This window comes from Gobio gobio, assembly GCF_949357685.1.
Source record: "Gobio gobio genome assembly, chromosome: 5".
NCBI lineage: Eukaryota > Metazoa > Chordata > Actinopteri > Cypriniformes > Gobionidae > Gobio > Gobio gobio.
In genome coordinates, this window is record NC_137101.1 from 27733029 (window position 1) to 27747685 (window position 14657).

The window sequence follows — 14657 nt, forward strand, 5'->3', positions numbered from 1 at the left end:
CAACTTTAGTTTAAAATACATTTTTATCTGTCCTAACTTCTGGAGAAAAATAGCGCAGACACTGGACGAAGATGAAACTTTCTAGAGCGCACTTGTCAACCACCTACATTCGCACACGTTATCTAATGGAGTATACTTTGAAAGGCTATAGACAGGTTTCTGTGCAACGTCATCACAGAGATGTGCGTGCAACTAGAAACAGAAACAGATGACACGGTTGTGCTGTAAACTGCACTAACCGCCAAAAAGTTGGATTTAAAATGTTCAATATTCTGAGTGGATCACAGGCCTTTGCTAAAAACAGAAGGAGATTATGGATCCAGGCCATTAATAGGGTGGATTGGGGTCCCGGTGGTCCTATAATGTATTAAATGTATAGACAAATATATGTAACAATATCACATGAGAGGGAGTAGTTTCATAATAACACTTTTATTTAACTTATTAAAATGATTGAGACTTTAAATTATATTTCAGAGCTTCTCATTGAAAATGAAGTGTCTGCACAGAGATACATCAAGGACACAATTACGCATCGCTTGTGGTTGAACAGCCTGCAGCCATTGTTTCGCTCGTATCTACCTTGTATATTTTGGGGGTTTTGTGCGTGATGGAATCAGGGCAACTCTATGAGATAAGTGTAAATATCGGGGCATATGATTGCTGACCACTTGGACATACTGTATATGTGATCCATTCGTGGTCTGAAGTAACGTCGGGATCTGGTAATGTCTCACCATTACTGAGAGTTAATTTCTTAATATAATCGGCAGAGTCCGTGCTACCTAGGCTTTCAAAGTAATTGATGCTATCCATTTCCTCACTGTCACACACCTAGCTAGCTGTCTCACGTCTCATGTCTTGTACAGTATGTTACTCGCCATAACACCTGTTTGCGGTTTTGCGCCCTGAATACTCGCACATCCAGTATTGTTTGTATACGAGAAACCCGTTTATACGCTCAACTGTTCGCATACGCTAGCATATGCGTAAACAATTAAGTATAATTTGGGCCAGCACACTTTTGCCAGCAAACAAAACTATTGATGGAAATTAATAGTTCAATGCTTATGCAATTGAACAGTTTTTGCTAAGTTTCGGGAGTGCAAAGGTTTTATGGGTGTATGCAAAAGCACTGAAATATAGGGGCTCTGTACAGGGAAAGTAAAAATGAGCTTGTGACCTGAAGGAAGCTACTGAAACTAAGGAAACAAAATTTTTGTGTTGTTTGTAAACTGTGAACTACCTTTGTTAAGTGATCTTGGGCCTGTGGAAAGGCGCTATACAAATAAAACTTCTTCTAATGAATGTTTCTCCATGTTTGTATGTGTTTGTGTGCGTATGTGTACATCAGTTTGTTTATGTGGGTTCAGCCTGAGATCACTCAGAAGTTGTACGTCGCTCTGTGGGTGGCCTTCATCTCCTCCTGCGTCCTGCCCTACAAACTGATGGGCTTTATGATCGGTGAGAATTATTACTCATAATCCCACACATGTACATAAACACCCCATGCACACTAATAACATTGCAACACAAACAAACACTGCCATTCTAAATGGCTTATTGTTGCTTTCATATGAAACATAGACATGTCTCTTGTGTAACAGCACTAAATGGGCATATTTAAGACAAATCCTTTCTTGGAGAGTTCATTGAATTGGGAACTGCATGTATTGCGACCACAGATTGGGTTGATTATTTTTGAGTAGTCATTTTAGCACCCTATTCACTAAAGGAATTATACAGATCAGATAAAACATGCTAGCATCTGATCGTGATTAACAACAGACATTTAGCGACAAGGTAAACTACCGTTCAAGAATTTGGGATCAGTAAAATGTATGTTTTTGAAAGAAGTGAATACTTTTATTCGGCCAGGATGCCTTTTTATCAAAAGTGAAAATAAATACTTTACCTTGTTACAACAACACAAAAAATTATAATAATTAGCACACTTTTTTCAACATTGATACATTTTTTTGAGCCACAAATCAGCATATTACAATTCAACCTTCGCTGCAAGTTTGATTGACAGGCGATCTGACCAATCACATCGACGAATCTGCCGTTTTGTCCGACAAAGCAGTCAGGAGAGTTAGTAGATTAACGTTGGTGGACAAGAACTTTGAACGTTGAAACGGTTTATTTTTTTTTTTGTGTTCATTCATGTTTATTTCGTGCTTAACAATGAACTACAAGGAAGAGATAATCGGTTCACGAGCAACTTTAACTGAGGTGCTACAGCGATCACGACACATTAAAGAGCCACAAAATGGTATATACTGTTTAAATTTCTTTACAAAATTAACATTTCAAAGTTGAGACTTTGTTTCATATCAAAAGTAACTTGTTCTGTCCGGTCTGTCGGCGTGTTGTCAGTGTCCTCTTTGCTCTGTGATGTATTTTCTCTACGTGAGAACCAGTGTGTTTGGATGAGAGAGCGCAATGGCTTGTCGGACATAGCAACAGCAACTAAAGCCTAAAGGGTCTTTGCGAACGGTCAATTATTTCTGAAGGATCATGTGACACTGAAGACTGAAATAATGGCTGCTGAAAAGGCAGCTTTTAAATTATAAGTTATATTAAAATTGTAATACTTTTTTCCACAATATTACTGTTTTTACTGTATTTTTGACAAAATAAATGGACCCTCATAATAAACTCATAAGAAATACCTTTCAAAAAAATGTGCTTTCACCTTGTTCCATAAAATGTAAGTAAATTTTATTAAATATAACTAAACAAATCTTGTAAAATAAAAGTTTTTAAAGTGATGTAAAAAAAAAATGTGTTGCTGAAATGCAGTTGTTTTTAATCATTCTCATGGTGTGTGTGTGTGTGTGTGTGTGTGTATGTGTGTCTCCCCTGGTAGGGCTTTACGCAGGCATCAAGTTCTTTATTATAGACTTCCTTTTTAAGAGCTGCCCGAAACTCCGAGACAAATACGACACGCCGTACATCATGTGGAACAACCTTCCCACCGACCCTCAGCTGAAAGAACGCAGCAATGCCACTGTGTCTCGACGGGTGAGAAAGAAAGAGACAATGTCATACTCTAATGTTTTCACACTTAAAATGTCATACCTATTTGAAACCTTTTTTTCAGAGTGTCAGGCACTGTAAATATGTGCATATGAGAGTGATGGGTGTTGCCTCGTAAAGGAATCATCATTTTAGGTCGCTGACATGACGATCAAATATAATCTGTTGTCTTTCTCTCTCAGCTGTCTGGGTGTGAGAAGGTAGGGACTGTGGTGTGCTTCTGCCAGCACATGTGTGTGTGATCAAACCAGCTGACCTTATTTTCTTTACCTGTGTGTGTTTGGATCTAGATGCACCTTGTGATATGAATTTAGTCTGTTCCCAAATGAATCAAAATGGCCACTTAGTATCAGCATCCCACTTAACTTAATCTCACAGAGAAATGCCCGGGTCATATTTCACCACAAAATCAAACGATAAAAAATTATATATAAATTATTTCAATGCTTTTTCGTTCTCTCACAACAGTTCCCTTTCAGTCGGTCACTACGACGTACGTCGGTAATACCGACGAATTGGGATCAGGGATCCCCTATCAGCTTCGAGAACTTAAGAACAGGCCAATGAACAATTGGCGTGCAAGATTTGCATCTCGCGCTCCGCCCCGCGCCGCGGGTATAAACAGGAAGCGAGAGCATCGCACTGACGTCATTCACTTCGAAGCCGAACCGGCGTTTGAAGAGTACGGACTGCTTTCCTGATTATTCAGCGAGAGACTACTACAGAGAACAGAGAAGAGGATCGTGTGTTGGTGTGACGGCACTTTCCAGCGGGACCGCGAACTCAGCTGCAAGGCACAACTGCTGTTATCACAGCAAGCAAAACTGTTGGTATCGGTGGGCGTTCCATTTTTTGAGTGCAAACACAGGCTGCACTATCCCCTGTGTGTTGCCGCGGTTTCCCTGGGTGCTTCAGCACTCTCTAAAAGAGCGTTTCCTCACAAAAAGAGCAACACGGGTGTGACTGCGTCTTTTTCAAGATGTCATTCCACCCGTGCGTTTCTGGATGCGGTCGTTCCCTCTCGCCCGCTGACGGCCACACTCACTGCATCACGTGCCTGGGCTTACAGCACGCTGAGGCAGCGTTTGTGAATAGCTCGTGTTCTCACTGCGGGAACATGACTATTGCGGTGCTTAGATCGAGACTCACCTACCTCCGGGAAGGCGGAGTCCCCCTCCCCATACCTCGATCTAGAGCTATCCCTAACCAGGATAGACCTACTTCGACGGATGACTGGGGTGATCTGAGGATAATGTTCAGGACAAACCCGCCTAGTGTCCCTACGCAGGTCCCTGAACCCTCACAACCACCGCTGCCGGTGGCGCCACCGGAAGAGATCGCTGGTCCCGCCCACGGGCGCCCAGTCATCTCTTTCGGAGCGCCCGCGGATGAGCAGATGTCGATCGCAGCATCGGAGGGGGAGTTCCAGTCCTCGGAGGATGAGGACTCAGCTGTACTGCCTCCCTCTGCGAGAGTGGCAACGGTTGAGTCGGACCCCGAGTTGACGGCTATGCTTTCCCGGGCCGCCGAAAAGGTCGGGCTTGTGTGGAACCCTCCACCACGTCCCGAACCTTCTAGGTTGGATGATTGGTTCCTGGGGGGGGGGGTCGCGCTGGTTCTCAGCGTCCTGCCCCAGTGCCATTCTTCCCGGAGGTGCATGAGGAGCTTTCCAGGTCGTGGACGACACCCTTCAGTGCCAGAAACAGACCTGGAGGCTCCTCCCTCCTCACTACCCTTGACGGTGGACAGGCCAAGGGTTACGAGAGGATCCCGCCAGTCGAAGGCGCCGTCGCGATGCAGCTGCGTCCGGCGACCGCCTCCGAGTGGCGTGGTCTCCCGTCAAAAGCTTGTAGGCTTTCGTCCAGTCTGACTGCGAAGGCCTACAGGTCCTGCGGACAGGCCGCGTCTGCCTTGCATGCCATGGCGTTGCTCCAGGTGCACCAGGCCCAGGCACTCATGGACATGCACGAGGGTAGGTCTGACCCAGAGCTCCTCCAGGAGCTCCGGGCGGCGACGGACCTCGCCCTCCGGGCGACGAAAGTTACCGCCCGTTCCGTAGGTCAGGCGATGTCCACCTTAGTGGTCCAGGAACGGCATCTCTGGCTCAACATGGCCGACATGAGGGAGACTGATAAGAACCGGTTCCTGGACTCCCCCATATCGTTGGCCGGGTTGTTCGGCGACGCGGTCAAGAATTTCGCCCAGCAATTCTCGGCCGCCCAGAAGCAGATGGAGGCCATCAAACATATCCTGCACCGGCGGCCCGCTGCTGCCTCCACCCAGCCGCCGGCTGCAGCACCTCCGCCTGCCCGTCTCCGAGGACGTCCTCCTGCGGCCGCCCCCGCCCCAGCCCAGCAGCAGCCTTCCACCGGCCGTGGGCGTGGAGCCGGTCGCGGGAAGAACGTCCAGCCCGCTCAGGCCGCTGCCAAGCCAGGTGGCAAGCGCCGTCGGAAGAGACCCTGAGACGGGCCGCCCAGAGATGGAGGAAACTGCTCTTCAGGAGATGGCTGCAGCACCACTCCTTCCCCCGGTGGAGGGCCGGGGGAACCCCATTTATTTTTCTGTTCCGCCACTGGCCCCAGTGCCAGTGGCACCCAAATTTTCAATAAAAGAGCAGTTTCCAACATCTCTGGGTGCCAAGAGAGCGTGTCTGGCGGTATGCGACGCTACCATGCCTCGTACCCCTCAGACACCTCTCTCCTCGCCAACAGGGGGCGTCGGTTGTGCGGACGCACACAATGTTCCTCCCCACGCTCGCCCGTCCCCTCAGCGGATGCAGGTCGTGTGTCAGACCCAGACCCCTGCACGGACCACTCCCATGTCGTCCTGGGGCCCCTGCGTTCCGCTGCGCTGCCCTGCTCTGGGTACGTCTGTGGTGCCGATGGTCCCGCTTGCTCGGTCTCTGGGGGCCTGGCTAGCGCTCCCCAGCCCGTCTCGCTGGATCATCCGCACCATCAGACTCGGCTATGCGATTCAGTTCGCCTGGCGTCCCCCGAAGTTCAGGGGTGTCCACTTCACATCTATACCGAAGGAGGGCGCCCCGGTGCTTCAGGCGGAGATCGCTGTCCTATTGGCGAAGGACGCGATAGAGCCGGTCCCTCCAGCCGATATGAAGTCCGGGTTCTACAGCCCGTACTTCATTGTACCCAAGAAAGGTGGTGGGTTACGACCGATCCTGGACCTGTGTTACCTGAACCGCTCCCTCCACAGGATGCCGTTCCGAATGTTAACCCAGAAACGCATCTTCAGATGCATCCGTCCCCAGGATTGGTTTGCAGCGATCGACCTGAAGGACGCGTACTTTCATGTCTCGATTCTCCCTCGACACAGACCGTTTCTACGCTTTGCTTTCGACGGACGGGCATACCAGTACAAAGTCCTGCCCTTTGGGCTGTCCCTGTCGCCCCGTGTCTTCACGAAAGTCGCGGAGGCGGCCATTGCTCCCATGAGAGAGCGTGGTGTTTGCATCCTCAACTATCTCGACGACTGGCTGATTCTTGCCCAGTCGCGGGAGCAGTTGTGCGAACACAGGGACATGGTGCTCCGGCACCTCAGCCAGTTGGGTCTTCGGGTCAACTGGGAGAAGAGCAAACTCTGTCCCGTACAGAGGATCTCTTTTCTCGGGATGGAGATCGACTCGGTCGCCATGACTGCGCGCCTCACAGAGGAGCGCGTCCAGTCGGTGCTGAGCTGCTTGAGTACACTCAAACGCAGTACAGCGGTTCCACTGAAACATTTTCAGAGGCTCCTGGGGCATATGGCAGCAGCAGCCGCAGTAACGCCGCTAGGGCTGCTCCATATGAGACCGCTTCAGCACTGGCTACACGACCGAGTCCAGAGATGGGCGTGGCACAGCGGGTCCCTCCGTGTCCAAGTGACGCCGAGATGCCGCCAAACCCTCACCCCGTGGTCGGACCCTTCATTTCTACGGGCAGGAGTGCCTCTAGAACAAGTGTCCAGGCATCATGTTGTCTCCACGGATGCCTCACCCACGGGTTGGGGTGCCACGTACAACGGGCTTGCAGTATCGGGTCTGTGGACGGGGCCCCAACTGCAATGGCATATCAATTGCCAAGAGTTGCTGGCAGTTCGTCTTGCTCTCAGCCGCCTCAAAGGGTCGCTCAAAGACAAGCACGTTCTGGTCCGGACGGACAGCACGACGGCCGTTGCGTACATCAACAAACAAGGTGGTCTACGCTCCCGCCGTTTGTCCCAACTCGCCCGCCATCTCCTCCTGTGGAGTCAGAAGCATCTGAGGTCCCTTCGTGCTATTCACATTCCGGGCCTGCTCAACCGTGCGGCCGACGAGCTGTCGCGGTTGCCAGTGCTTCCCGGAGAGTGGCAACTCCACCCCCAGGTGGTCCAGCTGATTTGGAGTCGCTTTGGGGCCGCACAGATCGATCTGTTTGCCGCCCACGACACGACCCACTGCCAGTTGTTTTATTCCCTGTCCGAGGGGACCCTCGGCACGGATGCACTGGCACACAGCTGGCCCCGGGCTCTGCGCAAATATGCGTTTCCCCCAGTGAGCCTTCTAGCACAGACACTGTGCAAGGTCAGGGAGGACGAGGAGCATCTCCTCTTGGTAGCTCCGTACTGGCCCAACAGGACGTGGTTCCCGGAACTAGTGCTCCTCGCGACAGCACCTCCTTGGCCCATTCCTCTGAGGCAGGACCTTCTGTCTCAGAGACGGGGCACCCTATGGCACCCGCGTCCAGACCTCTGGAAACTCCATGTCTGGTCCCTGGACGGGACGCGGAGGTTCTAGGTGACCTACCGCAAGCGGTAGTCGACACCATCGCTTCCGCCAGAGCCCCCTCTACGAGACGGCTATATGCGTTGAAGTGGAACCTGTTTCGTCGACTGGTGCTCTTCTTGCTGAGAAGACCCCCGGAAGTGTTCGATCGGATCTGTGCTATCTTTTCTTCAAGACGGGTTGGAGCGAAGGCTGTCTCCCTCCACCCTCAAGGTATATGTTGCCGCTATCGCCGCAAGCCATGACCTCATTAATGGTGAGTCCTTAGGCAAGCATGATCTGATCGTCAGGTTCCTGAGGGGAGCGAGGAGACTAAATCCTCCTCGCCCTTCCTCTATACCCTCTTGGGACTTGACTCTGGTGCTGACCGCACTGCAGAGGGCGCCCTTCGAGCCTTTAAAGTCAGTAGAGCTTAAGATCTTGTCTCTAAAGACAATCCTCCTGATTGCATTGGCCTCAGTTAAGAGGGTAGGGGACCTGCAGGCATTTTCGGTCGACGAATCGTGCCTGGAATTCGGGCCGGGTGATTCTCAGGTGACCCTGAGACCCCGGCCTGGATATGTGCCCAAGGTTCCCGCTACTCCCTTCCGAGACCAAGTGGTGAGCCTGCAAGCGCTGCCTTCGGAGGAGGCAGACCCAGCCCTAGCTTTTCTCTGTCCCGTCCGTGCTCTCCGGACTTACGTGGACAGAACGCAAAGCTTCAGGACCTCAGAGCAGCTCTTCGTCTGTTACGGAGGACAGCAGAAGGGAAAGGCTGTCTCCAAGCAGAGGATGGCCCACTGGATAGTGGATGCCATCGTCTTGGCGTATGAATCCCAAGACGTGCCCTGCCCGCTCGAGGTTAGAGCTCACTCCACCAGGGGTGTAGCTTCTTCCTGGGCGCTGGCTCGTGGCGCCTCGCTGACAGACATTTGTAGAGCTGCGGGCTGGGCGACACCCAACACGTTCGCTAGGTTTTATAGCCTGCGTGTAGAGCCGGTGGCTTCTCGTGTGCTCGCTTCCCATAGTCAGCTTCACTGAAGTGCCCGTTCTAGTGTCGGCTTGCTGCGCCATTCCCTTCCCCTGGAACGGATATGTGCGCTTATTTTCTCCAGTCGAGTTCCCCAGGATTGGCGAACCCTGTTGAGTCCTCCGCACCCCTCGGCAGTCGGATGTTGCGGAGCGTCCGACGCCAGGTCTGGCACTCGTATGCATTGGTGGAACTTGTGTCAGGCTGGGTTCCGTATGTCGTGACCCCTACGGCGGTCCCATACGTGTATTTTCCACGGTACAGCTCCCTACGGCGAGCTTGTGTCTTTCCCTTGGCAGAGTTTCTCTGCCGTCTCAGTACGGTGTCGTCCCCCGCCTGCATTAGGCCGGGGCCTCCCCTGGGACTTCCGTATGTTGTGCTGCCCACGGCCAGCCCATACGTGTTCTCTCCACATGGTAACTCCCTCCGGGCATGATGTGGCTCCCGCAGCGTCCTTCGGGCACGCTTTCCCAGCGTTATCCAATCAAGTCTGCTGAATGGGTCTTGCGGAACAGCAGTATGACTCTTCTGGCGTGAATCTCCCCACCCGCTTCAGAACAGGGTCTGAGGGGCTCTCGCTGGGCGCTGGTAGTGGTAGTAACTGTGGCGCTTTCCATAGGGATCCCAATTCGTCGGTATTACCGACGTACGTCGTAGTGACCGACTGAAAGGGAACGTCTCGGTTACGTATGGTAACCCTCGTTCCCTGAAGGAGGGAACGGAGACGTACGTCCCGTCGCCACAGTTCCTTCCATCACTGTTGGCCGGGTCACTGGTTCGGCTCCTCAGTGAAAAACGTCAGTGCGATGCTCTCGCTTCCTGTTTATACCCGCGCCGCGGGGCGGAGCGCGAGATGCAAATCTCGCACGCCAATTGTTCATTGGCCTGTTCTTAAGTTCTCGAAGCTGATAGGGGCTCTCTGAAGTGATCCCAATTCGTCGGTATTACCGACGTACGTCTCCGTTCCCTCCTTCAGGGAACGAGGGTTACCATACGTAACCGAGACGTTTTGCATTCCTTTGAGAAAGTTTGGGTTCCCTCACAAAAATATTTGCGTTCCCTCATGAAACTCAAAAGTTTTTGTGAGCGAACGACATATAATTGACGTATAATTTTTCCTCCCATCTCAAATTTTTTTCACATCACCATGTCCGTTTTGGGGCTCTGTACATTACCCCAATGCTTAAAAACGAATTCTCTAACTATAATAAAAAAGTAATTCTCATTACTTTCAATCACATTCTAATCACTATAATGCAAAAAATCCTATTCTCATTACTATAATAAAAGCATTCTCATTAGTGTTATGCAAAAAAAAATTCATAATCTTTTTCATTACAGTAATAAGAATGAGTTGTTTTTGCATTATGGTAATGAGAATGTGTGTTAGGGGTGTACTTTATTGTTATGAAAGTTATGTCACAATGCAATTCTTCATGGGCTTAAAAATAGTCTTTATTTTCTTCATCCAAAATATAATAATGTGGTGTAATATCAGATGGACATTTCTTGCTCTCTGCAGTATTGGCTCTTTATTTAAGAATCTTATATAAATATAATTAATTGACTGAAATCTACTGAAAGTATTTAATATTAATGATTTTGCCTAATCTAATCTAATGTCGCTATTACCATTTAATGTAATGTATACAGCTAATGTGCCATTTTGAATCCATTTTCACAGACTGTGTGATGGGTTTGCTCTGTGTGTGCGTAGGTAGAAAAGGATTGCTTTGCTCAAAATCTGAGTAGTTTCCACCAGTGTTATTTTAGTATCTTTGAGATACTAGTTTTTATTAACAGTTTGAATTAGTTTATTTTTATATTTACAGTTTCATAATTTTAGTTAAAGTAATCTTTAATAATCTTGTGCTTGTGTCATTTTTGTTCGGATTTTTTATATGTCTATATATTTTTGGTTTCAGTTTTAGTTATTTTAGTACGTCAATTTAAACTGAATAACTAGCAACTAGCTTTTATTCATTTTATAATTTATTTCAGTTAACATTTATACATTTTTTCACAGTTTTAGTTAGCTATACTAACACTGGTTTCCACAATAGTGAAGCTGTAGTTTGGATTCTTTGAAGTAGATCATTAGAGGTAGAAATTCTACTAGAGGTAGAAATAGTAAAATGTTTGCTATGGAGTGAATTTTGTGCCATAATTAAACAAACAAAACCAGCATTTTGCAAACAAACACGATCTGCTTTGCAAAGGAAAACTCGACTCACAAACAAACAGAAAGCGATTTCCAAATACAAAGGTCAGTTTGAGTGAAAATGCAAAGGTGTAACAAATATATGTACTGTGTTTTGCAAATAATAAATGAGTGAGCGTACATCATATTTCACAAATAAATACAAACCATCCAAATTCCATGTAACCTTTGAACAAATACCAAATCTAGTCCATACAAATACCTGTTAATTACAATCTTTCAGCTTAATTTTCTCACAAATGCAGTTTGCACAGATTTTCTCACAAATGCAGTTTGCGCAGATTTTCTCACAAATGCAGTTCGCACAGATTTTCTCACAAATGCAGTTTGCACAGATTTTCTCACAAATGCAGTTTGCACAGATTTTCTCACAAATGCAGTTTGCACAGATTTTCTCACAAATGCAGTTCGCACAGATTTTCTCACAAATACAGTTCGCACAGATTTTCTCACAAATGCAGTTGAGTAACTTTCTCTTGCAAAACAGCAGATGGCGGTTTGGGTCAATTTACGCTAGCCCAAGAAGCCCTGAAACATGTTTTCAGCTGACGAAAATGAGTGATGAACAGCTGAGTTTCTGTCTTACTATATCTATTATTAATCTTTTTGAGATTTTCACTATGCCAACCCTATTTCAATAAAAAAAAAAATTCTTAATAATTTAAAGATAATATTGTTTATATGTAATATGGTATCAGTGCAAAATTAGTTACATAGTAGATTAGCTAGGGCTATTTTTTTCTCATTAAAAATGCATCCATCCTCCATACCATTTATCCACTGTAGTGTAACGGGATATAAGTAATTTGTACATATGATGATAACATTTTTGTTTCAGAGAACATTTAAAATAATGTAAGGGTGTATCGTATCACAATTTATACTACGGGCCGTTGAATGCTTGAATCTGATTGGCTGATGAACGTTCTGAGGTGTGCAGTTATTTTCTGGGAGACGCACAGCGAACGTAGTTCCAGGCAGCTCTCTTGACCGCATTACAGTTCCATATCACTGCGCATAGTTAACTGTAATAACGGAAATTACAGGACTAAAAAACAACAATATGACAGACGATTTTCCTAAAGTAAATCTTAATATTTACAGTGAATATAAAACGTTCAACAACTGGGCAGCAGCAGTATTAGACAGTCCAGATGAAAAACAACAAAGGCAAGCTTTTCTGTCTCATTACTGAAATCACACATGCTCGCACACGCACTACAGTTTGCACAAAAAGCTGTCAGCGCTGCCCTGACGATTTGATCAGTTCGCCTATATAGTGGAGCAACTTAAAGGCTACACGTGACATTTTTTCACTAGCGAGGTAATAACAGCGCTGTTTAGAGACGCACAGAGGTAGCCTAGTTCACACAAGCGCTCTTTCTTTCTTTCTTTCTCTCTCTCTCTCTCTCTCTCTCTCTCTCTCTCTCTCATTCTCTTTCTAATAACGGATCCATGTCTTGAGGTGTGGTAACCGTAGTATAAGCGGAATAATTGACGACGGGCCGTTCAATTATTAGAATGATAATGCACACCCGAGGTGTAACGGCCACTCCGCTTCGCGTCGTGACCGCATCACCACCTCGGGTGTGCATTATCATTCTAATAATTGAACGGCCCGTCGTCAATTATTCCTTACATATTGCAATACTAAAATGCAACAATGTATTGTGGATTAAAGTTTAGACAGATTAGTTTTGTATGAGATATTTTAATGTCACATCAAATATGGTAAATCCTGAAGGGCACACATTTGAGCTTTCATTTTGTATTAAATATTTTTAATAAATTAAAAATAAAATATATTTTAAGCAGAGTAGGCTATATTATAAGCAGAATTATGAATATTTATTTTCTGCTGTCACCATTTCCCGGGGGAGAAGGACCAAGCCCAGCCTATAAGTTCACATCTGATGCAATATCAAATTTAACTTTGAACATGAACTTTGTTAAAAGTAATAATTAAAAACTATAGCCTACCATTTGAACTATTTTTGATTTTTTCAAAGTATTGAGGGTGTATTGTACTGTATTGCAAGATCCCTATTGTGTATCAAGCTCAATTTTGAGATGAATTAATTATTACATGCCTGAAGTCTGCTGTTTTTGAAGAGGACGTTGCTCAACTGCATTTGCGAGAAAACCTGCGCAAACTGCATTTGCTAGAAAATCTGCGCAAACTGCATTTGCTAGAAAATCTGCGCAAACTGCATTTGTGAGAAAATCTGTGCGAATTGCATTTGTGAGAAAATCTGTGCAAACTGCATTTGTGAGAAAATTAAGCTGAGAGATTGTAATTGACAGGTATTTGTATGGAATAGATTTGGTATTTGTTCAAAGGTTACATGCAATTTGTTGGATCGTTTGTACTTATTTGTGAAATATGATTATACTTTTTCGCTCAAACTGACCTTTGTATTTGCAAATCGCTTTCTGTTTGTTTGCGAGTCGAGTTTTCCTTTGCAAAGCAGATCGTGTTTGTTTGCAAAATGCTGGATTTGTTTGTTTAATTATGGCACAAAATTCACTCCATAGTTTGCCTTAAGGACAATTCAATTATGTATTTTGACTGTGTTGTCATGGGAATCTGTACAGGGAACATACAACATGCCGTTGAGAATAAGCTCAATGGCAGTTGCTAACCTTTAACCTTCTCTCAAAACATCATTACACTGACTTACCCACAGGAACGCATTTCATGTTGACTTTCGCTGCGTTCACGCCATGTCGTAATTACGAGATGACAACACGTGACTTTCTACTCGGAGCTGTTCACAGCCTCGGACTCGGAATTATGTGTTTCTATGGCAACACTACCATACTGCAGTGGTCAGGTGGTACAAGTCGAAGCTCTCTGAAAATTCCCAGTTTACAAGTTGCAATTATGAGCACTTTTTACAAGCCGTAATTTCATAATTGCGGTGATTACGACATGCCGTAAACGCACTTTTATTAGTGATGATGCAAAAAAAAGTTTTGAGCTTAAAGTCAACAGAAAATCAAAAAGAAACCTGTTTGCTTCCCTAATACATATTAAAAGTAAAGCATAATCCAAGGCTAGTGGTGTATTAAACGATTTTAATACTCGACGTGAAGGAAAAGAACCATCCGATGTGAAGTGAAGCATTCAAATAGTTTAATGCACAGCTAGCCATGGATTATCATGCTTATACCATGGTCATTTTCCAGCATTGATAAAGGCTGTTATTGATTTTTGCAGAGCTAAATTTGCCTGGAAGGGTTACAATGGCATTTTTTTCGTCAGCTATGGCTTGTTAGATCTAGAATTCTGTCTGCTTTAAATCTGACACAGAGATATAGTAGAGCGGTAAGGTAACATTTATTTGATTGAATTATAATATTTATTTGAATGAAGCTGTAAGTTGAATTACTTCAAAAACAGCAATGTTACAACCTACTTACTGAGTAATATAATGTAGCGATTCAGTAGCAAAGTAAATGTATTAATACAAGTTGCGGGATAGCGTTGACAACAAATTTATGTGTTCCTGTTTCTGTGTGCGCAGCACAATCTATCATTTCTGTGTGTGAGTCAGTGACGTACATGTGTGCGCGCCTGTTTCAATAAAAGCAGTGCATTTATATAGAATAGTGATTATATTGACTTG

At 46.0% G+C, this 14657-nt stretch overlaps 1 protein-coding gene across 2 annotated transcripts in view; it reads left to right on the top strand.

Annotated features, from left to right (window-relative positions):
• gramd4a (GRAM domain containing 4a) overlaps positions 1-14657 on the top strand; it is a 79144-nt gene that overhangs the window by 58273 nt on the left and 6214 nt on the right. Inside the window, exons 13-15 of one of the 2 annotated variants that reach the window (XM_079816587.1) lie at positions 1355-1464; positions 2873-3027; positions 3225-3242. In XM_079816587.1, coding sequence (XP_079672713.1) covers positions 1355-1464; positions 2873-3027; positions 3225-3242 — 283 coding nt within the window. The remainder of the gene's footprint in view (positions 1-1354; positions 1465-2872; positions 3028-3224; positions 3243-14657) is intronic. The other variant, XM_079816588.1, reaches the window with a different exon arrangement.